This window comes from Mastacembelus armatus, chromosome 12 (assembly GCF_900324485.2).
Source record: "Mastacembelus armatus chromosome 12, fMasArm1.2, whole genome shotgun sequence".
Lineage (NCBI taxonomy): Eukaryota > Metazoa > Chordata > Actinopteri > Synbranchiformes > Mastacembelidae > Mastacembelus > Mastacembelus armatus.
Window position 1 is genome coordinate 2,842,984 of NC_046644.1, and position 20,121 is coordinate 2,863,104.

General features: G+C 39.8%; 1 protein-coding gene across 5 annotated transcripts in view; it reads left to right on the plus strand.

Annotated features, from left to right (window-relative positions):
• Positions 1-20,121, plus strand: part of nek6 (NIMA-related kinase 6) — a 40,993-nt gene that overhangs the window by 17,296 nt on the left and 3,576 nt on the right. For 2 of the 5 annotated variants that reach the window (XM_026297336.2, XM_026297338.2), the window contains exons 2-8: positions 14,611-14,708; positions 15,701-15,841; positions 16,463-16,525; positions 16,792-16,902; positions 17,219-17,327; positions 17,681-17,788; positions 18,446-18,540. In XM_026297336.2, the coding sequence (XP_026153121.1) occupies positions 14,631-14,708; positions 15,701-15,841; positions 16,463-16,525; positions 16,792-16,902; positions 17,219-17,327; positions 17,681-17,788; positions 18,446-18,540 (705 nt within the window). In that variant the 5' untranslated portion in view covers positions 14,611-14,630. Of the gene's footprint in view, positions 1-1,157; positions 1,261-14,607; positions 14,709-15,700; positions 15,842-16,462; positions 16,526-16,791; positions 16,903-17,218; positions 17,328-17,680; positions 17,789-18,445; positions 18,541-20,121 lie in introns of all 5 variants that reach the window. The other 3 variants (XM_026297335.2, XM_026297339.2, XM_026297337.2) reach the window with 2 other exon arrangements.

The following is a 20,121-nucleotide window of genomic DNA, read 5'->3' on the forward strand; positions in this document are numbered from 1 at the left end:
AACATGCAAACTCCACACAGAAACGTCCCTGTAAACAACAAGAATCCCTCTTGTTGTGAGCAACAGTGCTAACTGTCTACAATATGAACATATTAAATGCAAATTTTAAATATATGACATAACCCAGGTGTCCATCAAACTGTATCTGAAGAAACTGAGAAGATACATGTAATACATAAAAGACAAGCTCTGAGGAAAGCAAGACATTTATTCTGAAATGAAAAACCAAATTGGTTTTATTACATACTGCATATGAAAGAGTTACTAGTTATTGTAAAATCCCATGAGACACAATGCTCAATCTCCTCACTAAATCTGCTGGACAAAAACCCAATTATAACTGTCATACGTATAGTCTTCAAAGATTCTTAAAGGGCATTTTGTCATAGCCTGTTGGGGTACTTGCCACACCTATACACACATGGACAAAATTGTTGGTACCTTCCGTTAAAGAAAGAAAAACCCACAATGGTCACTGAAATAACTTGAAACTGGCAACAATTTTGTCCATGTCTGTAGGACACCTTGACATGCTCATATCCTTCCCTGTGAATCCACATATAGACTTTTTCTTTTGTTTTTTTAAGAATTCCCTCTCTTTATCTTTCTGTAACTTCTTTCAAAAGTAGCCTGTTTAGAAAATGAATCTGTGATATTTGATCACAAGGGAAGTTCATTCCCTTTGGAGTATGAGTTAATGCAGCAGTCCTCCATGCAACTTGTGTATTATACTGAACTTTACTGAAAGACCATATATCTGGATGCCCATAACCTTGGTCATGTCCTCGAGCACCAGTTAGCATTGCTATCACTTTAATGGATTGTAGTGCTGAGTAGGTTAAGGTGTATGCAAGTTAGTACATGTACACTTTGCTTAGCCTCTTAGTCACCCCGCCCCTTTTTCGATACACGGCCGGCCAAACAACATATACGCAAATTAAACTAGCTGTTGTCTTTACATTTTAAGAGTTATATTGATGACCTTGGTGTCGTTTGAAGGAAAAGCCTTTCCAGTTTATTATTTGACGTTGTAAAATATGAAATATGACTCCCCTGCCCCCTCCAGCTTCGACCGCTGCGTGCCCATGGTTGTCAAGGCAACTTAGTGTAGTGGTGGGGGCCGTTTAAATCCCCCTCACCCTTTGTCAAACCTACAGGGTGATGCAATGCTGGAAAGGGCTTTTCATTGGCTACAAGATGCGTCAGTCATCAATGACAAACAATGTGACTGACTGACAGAATCCATCCGGGAGTTCTGAGGTGAGTAGCTGAACATCCGGGTAAGCGAATCACTTTTGTCTTGCAGGCGTGTCGTGTTGTGTGTGTTGTGTGGTTCGTCTGCAGACTGGCGGCAGACTAGCTGTGGTTTGGCACACCTGGGAACCGGCTAGACTTTGAACGGTTCACTGGCTGCTGCATTCCGGTGCTGGTCGGGTACCTTTCTGTTTTGACCGGTGTTTGTTGCTATTTCCTGACTTAGCGCTCGTTGGCCTACCGGTTAGCTTAGCTAGCTAGTTAGCTTGCTAACATGGCCTCTCCCTCTCTCTCTCTTTCTTGCTCGGTGTGCCACATGTTTAGTTATTCCTCTGCCTCCTTTAGCGATAATGATACCTGTATTAAGTGTAAGGTTCTGTTAGCCTTGGAGGCGAGGATCACTGATTTGGAAGCGCGGCTCCGCACCTTCGAACAAAAGCCAGCTAGCCTAGCCCCGTTAGCTGGTGTGGAGCCACCGAGCTCAGGGTCTGTTAGCGGTCCAAGGGCAGCTCCGGAGCAGCCCGGAGAATTAGCCTGGGTGACGGTCCGAAGGAAACATACTCCTAAGCAGAAGCCCACGGCTCATCACCTGCCTGTTCACGTTTCTAATAGATTTTCCCCGCTCAGCGACACACCCGCTGAGAAACCAACTCTGATAATTGGCGATTCCATAGTCAGGAACGTGAAAATAGAGACACCAGCGACCATAGTCAAATGTATTCCTGGGGCCAGAGCGGGCGACATCGAGTCAAATCTGAAGCTGCTGGCTAAGGCTAATCGGAAATATGGGAAAATTGTTATTCACGTCGGCAGCAATGACACCCGATTACGCCAATCGGAGGTCACTAAAATTAATGTTGAGTCGGTGTGTAGCTTTGCTAAATTAATGTCGGACTCCGTAGTTTTCTCTGGACCCCTCCCCAATCTGACCAGCGATGACATGTTTAGCCGCATGTCGTCGTTCCGTCGCTGGCTGTCTAGGTGGTGTCCAGCAAACGATGTGGGCTTCATAGACTTTGAATGGTGCAGCTCTCATCTGGCCGAGTTTATTAGCCAACCTAAAGTTTGACAATCCAGGGTGGGGACCGGGATGCAGAGACTCAGTCTAAAACGCTTCTCTGCAGTTTCCTTAGAGCCGCCGCCCCCCTCAAACCACATAGAGACTGTGTCTGCCCCTCGAACATATAAATCAAACAAATCAGAAGTTAACAGAAGAGGAGTTATTCATAAAAACTTAATAAAAATTAAGACCACTCCTCTTATTGAACAGAAAAACAGAACTGTCAAATGTGGATTATTAAATATTAGGTCCCTTTCTTCTAAATCTCTGTTAGTAAATGATTTGATAACTGATCACCAAATTGACCTACTTTATCTTACTGAAACCTGGTTACAGCAGGATGAATATGTCAGTCTGAATGAATCAACCCCCCTCAGTCATAAAAATTATCATGTTCCTCGAAGCACAGGTCGAGGTGGAGGAGTAGCTGCAATCTTCCAGTCAAACTTATTATTAAACTTTCATCGTCAGAACAGTTATAACTCATTTGAGAGCCTCACTCTTAGTCTCTCACATACAAACTGGAAAACACAAAAACCAGTTCTACTTGTCATTTTGTACCGTCCACCTGTTCCTTACTCAGAGTTTTTAACTGAATTCCCTGACTTCCTGTCTGATTTAGTGCTTAGATCAGATAAAGTCATTATAGTGGGAGATTTTAACATTCATGTAGATGTTGAAAATAACAGCCTCAGCATTGCATTTAATTCTATATTAGATTCAATTGGTTTCATTCAAAACGTTAATAAACCCACCCACTGTTTTAATCACACCCTTGATCTTGTTCTGACCTATGGCATCGAAATTGAACATCTAATAATTTTCCCCCCAAATCCTGTTTTGTCAGATCATTCTTTAATAACTTTCGAATTTAAAATGATGGATCATGCAGCGTCTGGAAGAAAATTCCACTACAGCAGATGTTTATCTGACAACGCTGTTAATAAATTTAAGAAAATGATTCCATCTTTATTTACATCTATGCCAAGTATAAACATAATGGAGGGCAGCTGCCTTAATCCTACTCCCTACCAAATTGATCATGTTGTTGACAGCGCTGTAACCTCACTGCGTGAAACGCTTGATTCTGTAGCCCCTCTGAAAAAGAAGTTAGTGATTCAGAGAAGACTAGCCCCATGGTATAATTTACATGTTCGTACCTTAAAGCAGGCATCACGAAGGCTGGAAAGGAAGTGGCGTTCCACAAACTTAGAGGAAATTTTTCTAGCCTGGAAAAACAGTCTACTAACATATAAAAAAGCTCTCCGTAAAGCCAGAACTGCATACTATTCATCACTAATAGAGGAAAATAAGAACAATCCCAGGTTTCTTTTCAGCACTGTAGCCAGGCTGACAAAAAGTCACAGCTCCGTTGAGCCCAGTGTTCCCTTAGCTCTCAGCAGTGATGAATTTATGAGTTTCTTTACAAATAAAATCACAACTATTAGAGATAAAATTCAGCAGATGCTTCCTATACCTGCAATAAATGAATCTTTTACTACAGTAGCTCTTGAATCATCTGTAGGACCTCAGTTATGTTTAGACTGCTTCTCTCCTATAGATCTCTCTGAATTTACATCAGTAGTTGCTTCATCGAAATCATCAACGTGTCTCTTGGACCCCATCCCGACTAGACTGCTTAAAGGCACCCTGCCATTAATGAACTCATCTTTATTGGACTTGGTAAATTTATCTCTAGTATCAGGCTACGTACCACAGGCCTTTAAGACTGCAGTAATCAAACCTTTACTCAAAAAGCCTAGTCTTGATCCAGGTGTCTTGGCTAATTATAGACCAATATCCAACCTGCCATTTATTTCTAAAATCCTAGAAAAAGCTGTTGCTAAGCAGCTATCAGACCACTTACACAGGAATGAACTATTTGAAGATTTCCAATCAGGATTTAGAGCACATCATAGTACAGAAACAGCACTGTTGAAAGTTACCAACGATCTTCTCTTAGCCTCAGATAATGGACTTGTTTCGATACTTGTCCTCCTAGACCTTAGTGCAGCATTCGACACCATTGACCACAACATCTTATTACAGAGACTGGAGCATGTGATTGGTATCAGAGGAACAGCGTTAAAGTGGTTCCAATCCTATTTATCGGACAGATTCCAGTTTGTTCATGTCCATGATGAACCTTCCACACGAACAAAAGTTAGTTATGGAGTTCCACAAGGTTCTGTGCTAGGACCGATTCTGTTCACCCTGTACATGCTTCCTTTAGGATATATCATTAGGAAGCACTCTATTAATTACCACTGCTATGCGGATGACACTCAGTTATATCAATCTATTAAACCTGTTAACACAAACCAGTTAACCAGACTTCAAGCCTGTCTAACTGACATAAAGGCTTGGATGACCAGTAACTTTTTACTTTTAAACTCGGAGAAAACAGAAGTCATTATATTTGGGCCTAAAAATCTCAGAAATAACTTTTCTAAAATTATAGCTACTCTAGATGGCATAGCCCTGGCCTCCAGCACTACTGTAAAAAACCTTGGAGTTATTTTTGACCAGGACATGTCCTTTAACTCACACATAAAACAAATTTCTAGAACTGCATTCTTTCACCTGCGCAACATTTCCAAAATTAGGAACATCCTGTCTCAAAATGATGCAGAAAAACTAGTCCATGCGTTTGTTTCCTCAAGGCTAGATTACTGTAACTCATTACTATCTGGATGTCCTAATATCTTAATAAAAAGCCTCCAATTAATCCAGAATGCCGCAGCCAGAGTCCTGACAGGAACTAGCAAGAGAGATCATATTTCTCCTATATTGGCTTCTCTTCATTGGCTCCCTGTAAAATATAGAATAGAATTTAAAATCCTTCTTCTCACATACAAATCCCTTCATAATCAAGCTCCTTCATACCTTAAAGACCTCATAGTACCATATTATCCCAATAGACCACTTCGCTCTCAGAGTGCAGGCCTACTTGTGGTTCCCAGAGTTCTCAAAAGCAGAATGGGAGGCAGAGCCTTTAGCTATCAAGCTCCTCTCCTGTGGAACCAGCTCTCAGCCTGGGTTCAGGAGGCAGACACTCTCTGTACTTTTAAGGCTAGACTTAAAACCTTCCTCTTTGACAAAGCATATAGTTAGGGTTGGCTTCAGGCAACCCTGAACCATCCCTTAGTTAGTTATGCTGCTATAGGCCTAGACTGCCCAAGGACCATTGGTGCACTGAGCTCCCCTACCCTACCCGCCCCCCCCCCCCCCTTCTCTCCGACCTCATGTATATTCCACCATTGAATGTTACTAACCTTGTGCTCTCTCTCTCCCCTAGTTTGTGCTCTCTCCCTCCCTCTCTCTCTCTCTCTCTCTCTCTGTACCTTCTGCAGGTGTCCCTGGTCCTGGAGCTGTTTATCGCTGATGTGCAGTTACTGGCCCCACCAACTTGCAGTGTCTATTTGTTGTTTATTGTTGCTGTTCTTTTCTCTCTACTCTATCCACTCACCCCAACCGGTCGAGGCAGATGGCCGCCCAAACTGAGCCCGGTTCTGCTGGAGGTTTTTTTCTTCCGTTAAAGGGAGTTTTTTCCTCTCCACTGTCGCCAAGTGCTTGCTCATAAGGGAATTGTTGGGTTTTTAGTTTTAGTTTTTGTAAAGTGCCTTGAGATGATTTGTATTGTGATTTGGCGCTATACAAATAAAATTGAATTGAATTGAATTGAACTGGTTCTACTGTGAATTTGGTCTATCTCACGGGTGGGATTTGCTCTGAGGGGTGATTCCTATTGGTTTTATGCTTAGTTACGCTGTAAAACAAGCAAGTTTGATTGAGAGCTCATGTGATTCACAGAAGCTTGCTATGTAAAGCGTTACTGAATAAACGGCAAAATCAACCGTAAAACAAACCAGATTAAAACTTTTCATGAGGAAGACGATGGTTTTATGGATTTACTCAGGGATAATACGTCTTTTGGACTAAAACATGGATGCACTAGGTTCCCTGGATTCTAACGAAAAAAACGATATGCAACACTTGTTGCAAGTTTTAGTACATGTACGAAGTTAACATGACAGAACAAGTTATGTTAAGATGTTAAACATTAATTAAACTGTAGTCGCTGTGATAATTCAATCAAATTGCTTTATACCATTTGAATCGTGAGACTTTATTCTTTAATTTGATTTATGGTTTGTCGAATTTGTCCGACAATCTTTTGTAATAAATCTGGAAATACAATTTTATTCAAGGCCTGGGACCGGGGTAACCAACAAGGAGTTATCTTTTAGGACAGGGGAACAAGTCTTACCATGACCAAACTCAGACATTCATTTCAACAGCTATTTGTGGTCAAAACACATTAGTACTGCAGTATAGTACTTTTAGTAACTCCAGGGAACCACAAGTAAATGAGATTGTTTCTTCAGAAAATGTGAATTCTTTTTCAAAGTATTACCCCTGTAATTTATTTTTATAGGGCTGGAGGGAGGAAGCACAAAATTATTCAATTCAATTCAATTCAATTTTATTTGTATAGCGCCAAATCACAATACAAATCATCTCAAGGCACTTTACAAAAACTAAAACTAAAAACCAAACCGTAACAAAGTTACAAGACTTTGGCCCTTATGAGCAAGCACTTGGCGACAGTGGAGAGGAAAAACTCCCTTTAACGGAAGAAAAAACCTCCAGCAGAACTGGGCTCAGTTTGGGCGGCCATCTGCCTCGACCGGTTGGGGTGAGTGGGTAGAGCAGAGAGAAAAGAACAGCAACAATAAACAACAGATAGACACTGCAGGTTGGTGGGACCAGTAACTGCACATCAGCGATATACAGCTCCAGGACCAGGGACACCTGCAGAAGGTACAGAGAGAACAGAGAGAGAGGGAGAGAGCACAAGGTTAGTGACATTCAATGGTGGAATATACATGAGGTGGGAGGAGAGGAAGAGAGGAGAGGGGAAGGGAAGGGAAGGGGGGGGTTAGGGTAGGGGAGCTCAGTGCACCGATGGTCCTCGGGCAGTCTAGGCCTATAGCAGCATAACTAAGGGATGGTTCAGGGTTGCCTGAGGCCAGCCCTAACTATATGCTTTGTCAAAGAGGAAGGTTTTAAGTCTAGCCTTAAAAGTACAGAGAGTGTCTGCCTCCTGAACCCAGGCTGGGAGCTGGTTCCACAGGAGAGGATTTTGATAACTAAAGGCTCTGCCTCCCAGTCTGCTTCTGGAAACTCTGGGAACCACAAGTAGACCTGCATTCTGAGAGTGAAGTGCTCTATAGGGATAAAATGGTACTATGAGGTCTTTAAGGTATGAAGGAGCTTGATTATGAAGGGATTTGTATGTGAGAAGAAGGATTTTAAATTCTATTCTATATTTTACAGGGAGCCAATGAAGAGAAGCCAATATAGGAGAAATATGATCTCTCTTGCTAGTTCCTGTCAGGACTCTGGCTGCGGCATTCTGGATTAATTGGAGGCTTTTTATGGAGATATTGGGACATCCAGATAGTAATGAGTTACAGTAATCTAGCCTTGAGGTAACAAATGCATGGACTAGTTTTTCTGCATCATTTTGAGACAGGAAGCTCCTAATTTTGGAAATGTTGCGCAGGTGAAAGAATGCAGTTCTAGAGATTTGTTTTATGTGTGAGTTAAAGGACATGTCCTGGTCAAAAATAACTCCAAGGTTTTTTACAGTAGTGCTGGAGGCCAGGGCTATGCTATCTAGAGTAGCTATAATTTTAGAAAAGTTATTTCTGAGATTTTTTGGCCCAAATATAATGACTTCTGTTTTCTCTGAGTTTAAAAGTAAAAAGCTACTGGTCATCCAGGCCTTTATGTCAAATAGACAGGCTTGAAGTCTGGTTAACTGGTTTGTGTTAACAGGTTTAATAGATAGATACAACTGAGTGCCATCTGCATAGCAGTGGTAATTAACCCTCTGGGGTCTGAGGGGGTTTTTGGGGCCCGGACAAATTTTGTCCTGACATTTGTGCTTTTTTCAGTGTTTTTTAAACATATTAATGTCTAAAGTCTAATAACACTGTAATCAGCACAAAATTGGCAACAATAATATGTGAGCAGCAAGTTTATACATTATTGTGTTTTTGAGAAAAAAGTGTTTATGCATGGTTAGTGAAAAACTACCATTTTTTACTCACTGAAATAAGACCATAAAACACAAACAGAACATTGGTTCACAAGACTTTGGAGACCAGCATGTTGTAGGCTAAAGTGTTCACTTCAGAGTGCTGTGAATGTCATCTTGTTCACGCATTCACAGTAAACAATACACTGATTTAAAATTTCTAAGACACTTTTTGTCCAGAAAGGCCATATGCAAGAGGGTGTGTCTGAGGATGAATAGTCATGTGATTTACCTGAGAACACAAAAGACGCACTGAACGACCAGACAAAGACGCGCATAATGAGCCTTTCAGTCAGTGTAGATGGGACGGATTAGTGCAGCACAATACAAAACAATGAGGAGGCAAACGATCCTCATTTGAGTTAAAATCAGTGTTTTTACTCTGAGGACAAGGTAAACTGTTTGTCTCTGTGTGGAATACAAGAAGCGCTTCTTCATGTCCGTGACGCGCCATCATCCAAACGCGCAGAAAAGTGAGTAAATTCTATGATGAAGTTTGACGTTTTATGTCATTTCTCGGGGGCGTGCACATATTTACCTGGTTCACCTGAGATTATTTACATGTGAACAGTGGACAGTGTACAAGGCGGGGCCGCATTACCTGTAATGAGGTGAGACAGGAAAAAAACGGACTTCTTCTTACGTTCATACGGATTAAATAAAAAGTGACGATTTGTTTTCGACTTGAATTATTTCACTTAAAAGAAAGCATTTCAAGCTTTCTAGCCATATAATTCTTATTTTTATGAGCCAAGTATTCGCTGAGATTCTGGTTGTTTTATTTACGCGTCTTAGAAGAGAAATGGCAGAGACAGAAAAGTCCGAGAGCGCACCCTGTCGGCTTTCTTTATTTAAAAAAAGCACAACGTTTTGTTGTTGTTATTATGATGGTATACCACTAAAACTAGACCCTTTACAGATTTGAATGATATACTTCTTTTATCTGTACGATCAGAATTGACGAAGTAATTTAAGTTTGTTTCGGCCTTATCAGGAAAAGATGCGTCAAAACGCGCCCGCGCGTGCGTCGACCCCAAAGGGTTAATAGAGTTCCTAATGACATAGCATAGAGGAAGCATGTACAGGGTGAACAGAATCGGTCCTAGCACAGAGCCTTGTGGAACTCCATAACTAACTTTTGTTCGAGTGGAAGGTTCATCATGGACATGAACAAACTGGAATTTGTCCGATAAATAGGATTGGAACCATTTTAACGCTGTTCCTCTGATACCAGTCACATGCTCCAGTCTCTGTAATAAGATGTTGTGGTCAATGGTGTCGAATGCAGCACTAAGGTCTAGGAGGACAAGTATTGAAACAAGTCCATTATCTGAGGCTAAGAGAAGATCGTTGGTAACTTTTAACAGTGCTGTTTCTGTACTATGATGTGCTCTAAATCCTGATTGAAAATCTTCAAATACTTCATTCCTGTGTAAGTGGTCTGATAGCTGCTTAGCAACGGCTTTTTCTAGGATTTTAGAAATAAATGGCAGGTTGGATAGATTGGTCTATAATTAGCCAAGACTCCTGGATCAAGACTAGGCTTTTGGAGTAAAGGTTTGATTACTGCAGTCTTAAAGGCCTGTGGTATGTAGCCTGATACTAGAGATAAATTTACCAAGTCTAATAAAGATGAGTTCATTAATGGCAGGGTGTCTTTAAGCAGTCTAGTCGGGATGGGGTCTAAGAGACACGTTGATGATTTAGATGGAGCAACTACTGATGTAAATTCAGAGAGATCTATGGGAGAGAAGCAGTCTAAACATAACTGAGGTCCTACAGATGATTCAAGAGCTACTGTAGTAGAAGATTCATTTATTGCAGGTATAGGAAGCATCTGCTGAATTTTATCTCTAATAGTTGTGATTTTATTTGTAAAGAAACTCATAAAGTCATCACTGCTGAGAGCTAAGGGAACACTGGGCTCAACAGACCTGTGACTTTTTGTCAGCCTGGCTACAGTGCTGAAAAGAAACCTGGGATTGTTCTTATTTTGTTCTTATGTTCTTATGAATAGTATGCAGTTCTGGCTTTACGGAGAGCTTTTTTATATGTTAGTAGACTGTTTTTCCAGGCTAGAAAAATTTCCTCTAAGTTTGTGGAACGCCACTTCCTTTCCAGCCTTCGTGATGCCTGCTTTAAGGTACGAATATGTAAATTATACCATGGGGCTAGTCTTCTCTGATTCACTAACTTCTTTTTCAGAGGGGCTACAGAATCAAGCATTTCACGCAGTGAGGTTACAGCGCTGTCAACAATATGATCAATTTGGTAGGGAGTAGGATTGAAGCAGCGGCCCTCCACTGTGTTGGCACATGGCATAGATGTAAATAAAGATGGAATCATTTTCTTAAATTTATTAACAGCGTTGTCAGATAAACATCTGCTGTAGTGGAATTTTCTTCCAAACGCTGCATGATCCATCATTTTAAATTCAAAGGTTATTAAAGAATGATCTGACAAAACAGGATTTGGGAAAAAAACTATTAAATGTTCAATTTATATATTCATAGGTCAGAACAAGATCAAGGGTGTGATTGAAACAGTGCGTGGGGTTATTAACATTTTGAATGAAACCAATTGAATCTAATATAGAATTAAATGCAATGCTGAGGCTGTTATTTTCAACATCTACATGAATGTTAAAATCTCCCACTATAATGACTTCATCTGAACTAAGCACTAAATCAGATAAGAAGTCTGGAAATTGAGTTAGAAACTTTGAGTAAGGGACGGGTGGACGATACACAGTGACAAGTAGAACTGGTTTTTGTGTTTTCCAGTTTGGATGCGAGAGACTAAGAGTGAGGCTCTCAAATGAGTTATAACTGTTCTGAGGATGAAAGTTTAATAATAAGTTTGAGTGGAAGATTGCAGCTACTCCTCCACCTCGACCTGTGCTTCGAGGAACATGATAATTTTTATGACTGAGGGGGGTTGATTCATTCAGACTGACATATTCATCCTGCTGTAACCAGGTTTCAGTAAGATAAAGTAGGTCAATTTGGTGATCAGTTATCAAATCATTTACTAACAGAGATTTAGATGAAAGGGACCTGATATTTAATAATCCACAATCCACAATTATGCTGAGAAGACTCAGCTGGGGAATTTTTAAGAGGATACAATGATATCACTTATCAGCCCACTGTGTCACTTGCTTTCTGTGAGATTTGGAAATGGTCTTCATATTTCCACTGAAAACTAGAGCTAAGTCTTAATCATAATGACTCATCATCACAAGTACCCAGCAAGCTTTAACTCTATTGAAAGAGTTCAGTTATGTACGAGTTAATTCACAGAATGTGTTAATTTCATATTGTAAGGCTTGCAAGCAGTCATGTATTGATAAACTGATTTTCTATTGGAAATGTAACATTCCTGTTTGTTCCATGTGTTTTGAAATCATTAGCATTATCCAGTTTGCCAAGGTAACCTCTGAATGTGTGCATGTGCTCAGGAAATATCCAAACAGGAGGCTGGGGTGGTACAGTAGTTAGGCAGAGGGCCACCAAAATACAAGAGATGTCAGGGAGATATGTTTGTCATTTAGAAAGTTCCTCCATTCCATACATTGTCCACCAGAGAGCACTAACATTTTTTTTACACTGTAAAATATTCTGTCACTACCCTACATGTATAAAAAAAAAAAAATTGTAACCTTCATTAATTGATGTTTTGGCACTTGGAGGCCAGTGTGGCAAATATGTTGCTATTCACAGATCCATGATACATGTGGCAACAATAGCATTTATCTGGAGTCATAGTTGTGATATTATCTGCAAAAGTTTATCATCGTGTTTGTGAAAACAACTTTTGTCAAAAGTCACTTTTTCTAAACCCTCTTTTTAATTGTCAGTGTACATCACAACCAATGTCGGTTAAGGAGTGGTGCTGACTAAATCATGAACAGGGACTTAAACATTGCCAGAGATGAGGCTTGTCTAACATCATCAGGAAAACTATTCCAGGTTTTAGCTGCATAGAACTGAAATGCTGCTTCTCCCTGTTTAGTCCTGACTCTGGGCACGAGCAGAAGGCCTGTCCCTGATGTTCTCAGAGTTTGAGATGGTTCATATGGCATCAAGATGTCAGAGATGTAATGTGGTGCTGAGCCATGAAGAGACTTATATACAAGCAGTGCTGTTTTAAAGTCTATTTTCTGAGGGACAGGAAGCCAGTGCAGAGATCTGAGAACAGGAGTAATGTGGTTGTACTTCCTGGTTTTAGTCAGGACCCGAGCAGCAGCATTCTGAATGTACTGTAGCTGCCTTACAACTCATTTTGAGAGCCCTGTGAACAGGCCATTACAGTTATCGAACCTGCTAGAGATAAATGCATGGATGAGTCTTTCCAAGTCTGATTTAGACATGATCCCTTTGATTCTGGCAATGTTTTGAGATGATAAAATGCTGACGATGTTATCGATTTAATGTGGCTGTTAAAGTTCAAGTCTGAGTCCATGATTATCCCTAGATTTCTGACTTGATTTTTTCAATTTTAGAGAAATAGACTCGAGGTGACTGCTGACACTTTCTCTTTGTTTCTGTGGCCCAAAGATGATTATTTCAGTCTTGTCACTGTTTATTTGGAGAGAGTTGTTTTGCATCCATAGAGTGATCTGTTCAATACAGTGGCACAGTGAATCGACTGGTCCATATTCACCAGCTGTGAGTGAAATGTAAATCTGAGTGTCATCTGCATAGTTATGGTAGGACACATTATTGCTGCGTATTAACTGGCCTAAAGGAAACATGTAAAGATTGAACAAAAGGGGTCCCAAGATGGACCCCTGGGGGACCCCACATGTCAACGCCATTTGGTCTGAGACACAGTTACCAACTTCAATGAAATACTTCCTGTCTTCAAGATAGGACTTAAACCATTTAAGGGCAGTACCAGAGAGGCCTGTCCAGTCCTCTAACCTTTGTAACAGGATCACATGGTCCACTGTGTCAAAAGCAGCACATAGATCCAGCAGTACTAAGACAGAGACTCTGCCAGCGTCAGTGTTCTGACGAATGTCATTTGTCACCTTGATGAGTGCAGTTTCAGTGCTGTGATGGGGCCTAAAACCTGACTGAAAATCATCAAAGCAGTTGTTTAGCATGAGAAAGTTAGTAAGTTGTTGGTAAACAACTTTTTCAAAGATTTTGCCTAAAAACGGCAGGTTTGATATGGGCCAGTAGTTGTTCAGTACCGTAGCATCAAGACTGCTCTTCTTCAGGAGAGGCTTGATCACGGCAATTTTCAAAGCCCTTGGAAATGTTCCAGACTGTAATGAGTTATTAACTAATTGAGTGAGTTGTGGTAACAAGCTGCTTAGTACTGATTTCAGAAATCTAGTGGGTAAAACACCAAGGTAACAGGTGGATGAACTCAGACTGGAGATGATCTCTTCAACTGTTATGTCATTTACTGGTGTAAAGTGTGTCAGTTCTACCAAGTGTCTCCTGGATGGCTGCAGAGTTGATATCTGCCTTGTGCAATTTATTGTTTGTTTAATACGCTGAATCCTTTCATTAAAAAAATAATGCAAATTCATTATTTTTTAATAAACTTATATTTTAATTATGCAACATAATGAGAATAAAAGTCCTTTAAACATGGCCTACAAACACTACATGTAGCCAGTCTGGTGTCAAACAGACTAAATCTTCACTTTATAATAAGAACCAGTCAAAATCAGCATAAAATAAGGGGGGCACTTCTGTGTGGGCATCTGCAGTAATATTTAAAAGCAGTGATCACAGAGGAAGGCAGAGGAAACGGAAAGCTCTTAATTTCACTTTCACACAGTGTCGAACCCTCAGTGATAAGTATTTAAAAACAACCACAGTTGTAATTTTGCAAATGTCAGCAGATGCATATTCCCTTATCCTATTAGCTAACACACACACACACACACACACACAGTTTCCATATGCACAGTCATTAGGAAAGTATAAGACGCATGACAGCAAGGGACACCAATGATGTATTTACACCAAGAACAACTAAGGTGTGACTGCTGGTCTGTGTTCTGTTTTAATTCATTCCTAATTTTATCTCCATGCACTCTGTTTCATACGTTATTGTTCAATGGCTTTTTTTTTTTAACTTGACTTAGATTATGTGTGCTTTACGTTCTGTAAAGTGAAATGCTTTGTGACTGCAAATGTGCCAACTGTTCTCTTGCTTTTTACAGCAGCTGGGGGGTGTGATGCCACAATGGAGGCACAGAATAACAACCAGCCCATCTTAGACAACCACAACAATCTTTACAAAATACCGGGTCAGGAGGATCAGGTAGGACATATGACCTATTAGACAGTTGATAGAAGAAGTTTAATGTTACATTTTCTAGAAGACATAGTTGTTGTGTATTTTCTAATTCCCATAACACACAGGTGGGTTGCAGATTAAAGCACGGGGGGGGTTGTCACCTTACCGCTGATAGCCTAAACAAACTCTGAAGTAATCAGCAGTGGGTAGAGTTGAGATAGTTGGATAACAAGCAGGAGAGTGGCCCCTGAGGAACAATAGGTTTTCCACCCCTGCCTTAGAGAAAAGGCTCACTGCAAATCGGCGTTCATCCTTCCAGTAAAGTTTTAGAGACTTGTAGAATCAATGCCTAAGTGCACTGAGGCTGTTCTCATGCCATGAAGTGGTCCAGCAAAGTACAAAGACATTTTTATTAGTTTGTCATTTAATTTGTCACCTCTCTATGTACTAATATATCTTTTTCATATATTTTGCTTCCCTCCTGTCGTAATCTGAAACAATCCAGTTTCATGGTTACAGAATCCTGCCCTTATGTGTGATAAAAGCTGTAGGAATGATCTTAAGAGTCAGTTATACAAAATTGAATGATGTTTGGGATCAGTGCTGGCAACTTGCTGTAACCATACAATATAAGGAAACCACCAGTATGAAACACGGTATTTGTACAAAGGACCTTTTTGTATCTTTGATGCTGATGTTTAGAAATGACCTCTAAAGGAAGAGTTTGATGTTTGGATAAATATGCTTGGACTCTTTCATACTGAGATGTATACTGCTCAAAAAAATTGAACACTGAACATCAGATCTTGATGAATTAATTTTTCAGGTTGAAAACCTTTACTGATGAACATTGTATAATTTGTTCAGAACAAAATGGCATACAGTAACTACAGTCAGTGGAAACCAAAGTAGAAGTGACACATGATTAAAAGCCTCAGTTAAGCCAATAGTCATTTTTATAGTGTGATGCATATTGCTCTGAAATGCATATTCTAATATGGTGTTTTCTTATACAGAAAAATGTGCCAAGCTCTAAATTGTGCTCCACTCTTGCAAACTTCCGGATAGAGAAGAAGATTGGTCGAGGCCAGTTCAGCGAGGTCTATAAAGCAATATACCTGCTGGAGGGACAACTGGTCGCACTCAAGAAAGTCCAGGTACACTACAGTTGAATCCCTTCATCACCATCACTCTTCTTAATATGATAGAAGTGAATTTAGAAAGAGAAAATTTGGATTTTTTTTAAAGGTGACTGTCATTCTTAAAACAAAACTAGATTCCCTGTCTAGAGCCAGTGTTTGTTTTGTCCATTCTGGGCTACTGTAGAAACATGGCAGTGCAATGTGGTGCCTCTGTGAAATAAGATTTCACAGAGGCATTTCCAGAGACTACACACTAATGACGACATATTTATGAATACTATATTCCATTTCTGGTAATAGATCATTCTAAATATTGCAAATGGAACCTTTAAGAACATTTATTTTACATAGAACAGTTGAAAACACATAAGAATATTGTTACCTGATACCAAGATATCTAAGCCTTTGTTTACACTTCTGAAACGTGTGAGAAATGTGCGGTCCTGATTTTTACTTAGTTTACGTATGTATGGTTGAGCTTGATTATACAACTTTTATACAAGTCAGTTTTTCAGTAGTGAGGACATTAAGGTAGAGAGTCTGTCACGCCTGGCATCAAAAATGCAATGATGATTCTGATTTTGTTAAAACTTTGAGGAAAAAAAATCATATTAGTTCTTTTTTATGTCACTGCAGATCTTTGAAATGATGGATGCCAAGGCTCGTCAGGACTGCGTAAAAGAGATAGATCTATTGAAGGTACTGCTGACCAGCTGCAGTTGCTATTTTCAGATAAAATGTCATTGAAATGTTTTCCAACATATAAGGCCAGGGTCTAAAGCTGGTACTACTTTGAAAAAAATGTTTGATACATTTTTAAAAACATTTACTTGTACTGATGATTTGTAAAATTTGTCCACACTATTTCTTCTTGATTGACAGAGTTCTTATACATCATATTAAGTTGAGTGAATGAGAAACTGAAAATGTCAGATAATCTTTTTTCTCATATTTGTTCTCTGCAGCAGTTGAATCACCCAAATGTAATCAAATACATAGACTCCTTTATTGAAGACAATGAGCTCAATATTGTTCTGGAGCTGGCGGATGCTGGAGATCTGTCCCAGATGATAAAGGTCAGGGGGTTACCTTCATGCTCACCTTAAATTAAATGCAGATGAGTGACTGGAACCAAATGGATGTTGCATCAGAGAGTAAATACTTAGACTGGTGTCTAAACATTAGGGTTGAACAACAGAAGTTGAAATGCCAGTGTTATCTAGGAATTCTCTCCTTTTAACAGATCTGTAAAATAGATCTAATATATTTTCGGTGGTGTTAGCTATATGCACTCCTTTGACTCTTAAATCTTGAGTTTCACATTGATGTGCTGTATGTGGCACCTTTTGATTTCTCGGTAATGTAAATAACAAATCTTTCTTTTGTATGCAGTACTTCAAGAAGAAGAGGCGACTTATCCCAGAGAGGACAATATGGAAATATTTTGTGCAGCTCTGCAGCGCTCTGGAGCACATGCATTCACGTAGAGTAATGCACCGTGGTAAATAACAACTCACATGTTTACTCACACTCCTCTTTTACATCTTTCACACTAAATTATTAATATATTTGCTTCTAATGACACATTTTATCCTATCCATGTTGTGCTTTCCTCTCATCACAGGTTTTACATTAATAATTTTATTTCCTTTCCCAGGCAGTTTCTTACTTTTGTTAGTCAAACATAGGAAAGCTGTATAGTTGTAGAATGCATACAGGTATAGAAAGTGATATACATGTATCATTATGTTGTACATACCTTGGGGGTAGAAAAAGTCTTAATTTTTCTCTACTGCATACAGTAACCACATCAGTTTGACTAAAGGTGTGTCTGTACATGTGTGTGTGAACCAGATATTAAGCCAGCCAACGTGTTCATAACAGCCACCGGGGAGGTGAAGCTGGGTGACCTGGGATTAGGCCGCTTTTTCAGCTCTAAAACCACTGCAGCCCATTCCTTAGGTAAAGTTATACATGGATGTACATAACATAATGTACATATACCATATTTTCTGGACTGTAAGTGTATAACTCGCATTTCTAATTACACTAATTATAGTCTAAATTAGCCTATGAAGAATTTAGGCTATGCATAACAAGCAGAAGTGCATTATGAAATTCATTCATCTGTGTCAAGTAACGTTAAACTCTGCCAGCCTCTCTCAGGGTGTCTGAATGCTGACACTCACTCCAAACTGTGTTTCAGCTGCAGACGTTATTACCTGCACTTTGAAGTCTGCAGTATAGCTTACTTTTGGGCAGTATCTTCACTTGTGTTACACTAGGAGTTAGAGTTCAGCGTGAACAAACGTTTTTACTTTTACAGCAGTACAGTATTATCTTCAGTTGAGTCAAGAGTGCCATCTAACATTAGTGACTCCTAGGCAAAATGACTGTAAATGTACACATATAAGTAGCTTCACTATATAAGTCGAACTGCAAGCCAGAGGACTAAAAAAACTGTGACTCAAATTCCAGAAAATATGGTACATTTAGTATTTTAATGCAATCTTCATGTTTTTATTTTGTATTCACTCTTTGTGCAGTGCTGTGCAAAATATTGTTGTGTAATATTTTAATGATGGTCATTTTATTTGTCTGGTATCATTTCTGTCCTAGTGGGGACCCCTTACTACATGTCACCAGAGAGGATTCATGAAAATGGGTACAACTTCAAGTCAGATATATGGTCCCTAGGATGTCTTCTGTATGAGGTAAATCACATACACAAAATTATTGAGAGTTAATTATACAGACAAATAAATTCCTCACTTTGTAAACAAAAAGTAGAGAGTAGAGAGAGTAGAGAGTAGAGAGGCAGACCACCTCACCGATGGTCCTCAGGCAGTCTAGGCCTATAGCAGCATAACTAAGGGATGGTTCAGGGTTGCCTGAAGCCAGCCCTAACTATATGCTTTGTCAAAGAGGAAGGTTTTAAGTCTAGCCTTAAAAGTACAGAGAGTGTCTGCCTCCTGAACCCAGGCTGGGAGCTGGTTCCACAGGAGAGGAGCTTATTAGTAAAATGCTCTGCCTCCCATTCTGCTTTTGGAAACTCTGGGAACCACAAGTAGGCCTGCACTCTGAGAGCGAAGTGGTCTATTGGGATAATATGGTACTATGAGGTCTTTAAGGTATGAAGGAGCTTGATCATGAAAGGATTTGTATGTGAGAAGAAGGATTTTAAATTCTATTCTGTATTTTACAGGGAGCCAATGAAGAGAAGCCAATATAGGAGAAATATTACTTATGATTTTCCAAAAAATGGTGATTCCCTGGTTGTTGTATGTGGTTAGTAAAAACTGTTATGGTACAGCTTTAATCGGCTTAACCTAAAACGGATTTAACCTAAAACATGGAACATAAACTGCTCCAGCCCAGGTTAAGTTTGAAGCATAAATCATCATGGTGATCCAGCCATGTTAAAAGAGAGACACCTTTGTGTTCTTGGAAACCGTGTCTTTACACTCAACAAACCTTGCTAACCCACCTACCTTGTGTCATAGTACACTCCACAGGTATTACTTATAACTACAGTGGTTTTAAACGTTTATCCAAAGTACTATCTTTGGGTGTTTTCTGTAACCATTTCACTGCTTCTGCTGAATCCTTTATTATTTATCATCTCCACTAAGTATATAGCACAGTTGGGCTGCAGTTTACAGACACAAAAAACCAGCAGGTTTAACCTGCCAACATATTTTTTTCTCAGACTACAAGGTCAAGTGCACAAGTGCACTTAAAGCACTTTACACTAGATGCCCATTCATTTATGCAATCACTCAGCACAGAACCAGCCATTGGTGACAACATTTCAGTGTCTTGCCCAGCAACGCTTCGACTAGAAAAGCTGGGGCTCAAACCACCGACCCTTCGGTTCGTGAGCAAGCTGCTCCTCTTCTTAGCCACAGCTGTCCTCAGAATCCTGAATCCTGAGAAGGGATCTTTTATTGTCTAGTATACTGGAGTATTCCTCCAGTATGCAAAAACAGTTTCGGTGTTCATATAGATTCCTGAATATTGTTGTGTCTAAGAAGTGAGCTTAAACATGTCCTTTACGTGGATTGGAATCATCGGTAATCCTCCCTGCCCCTGTGCTTTTTTTTCTGTGGCAAATCAGCAGTCCTGACTATGCTAAAAGTTGTTGGCCTGTACAAAGTACTGGCTGTAATGGCTAGATGTGTAAGCAAGAGCGCTACCATGGAAAGTTTTTTTTGTCTTACTTAAGCCATTACTGTAACAAAATCACTAGCACTGGGAAAAGGTGGTCCTAATAGACCTAAAACATATTTTTGTTT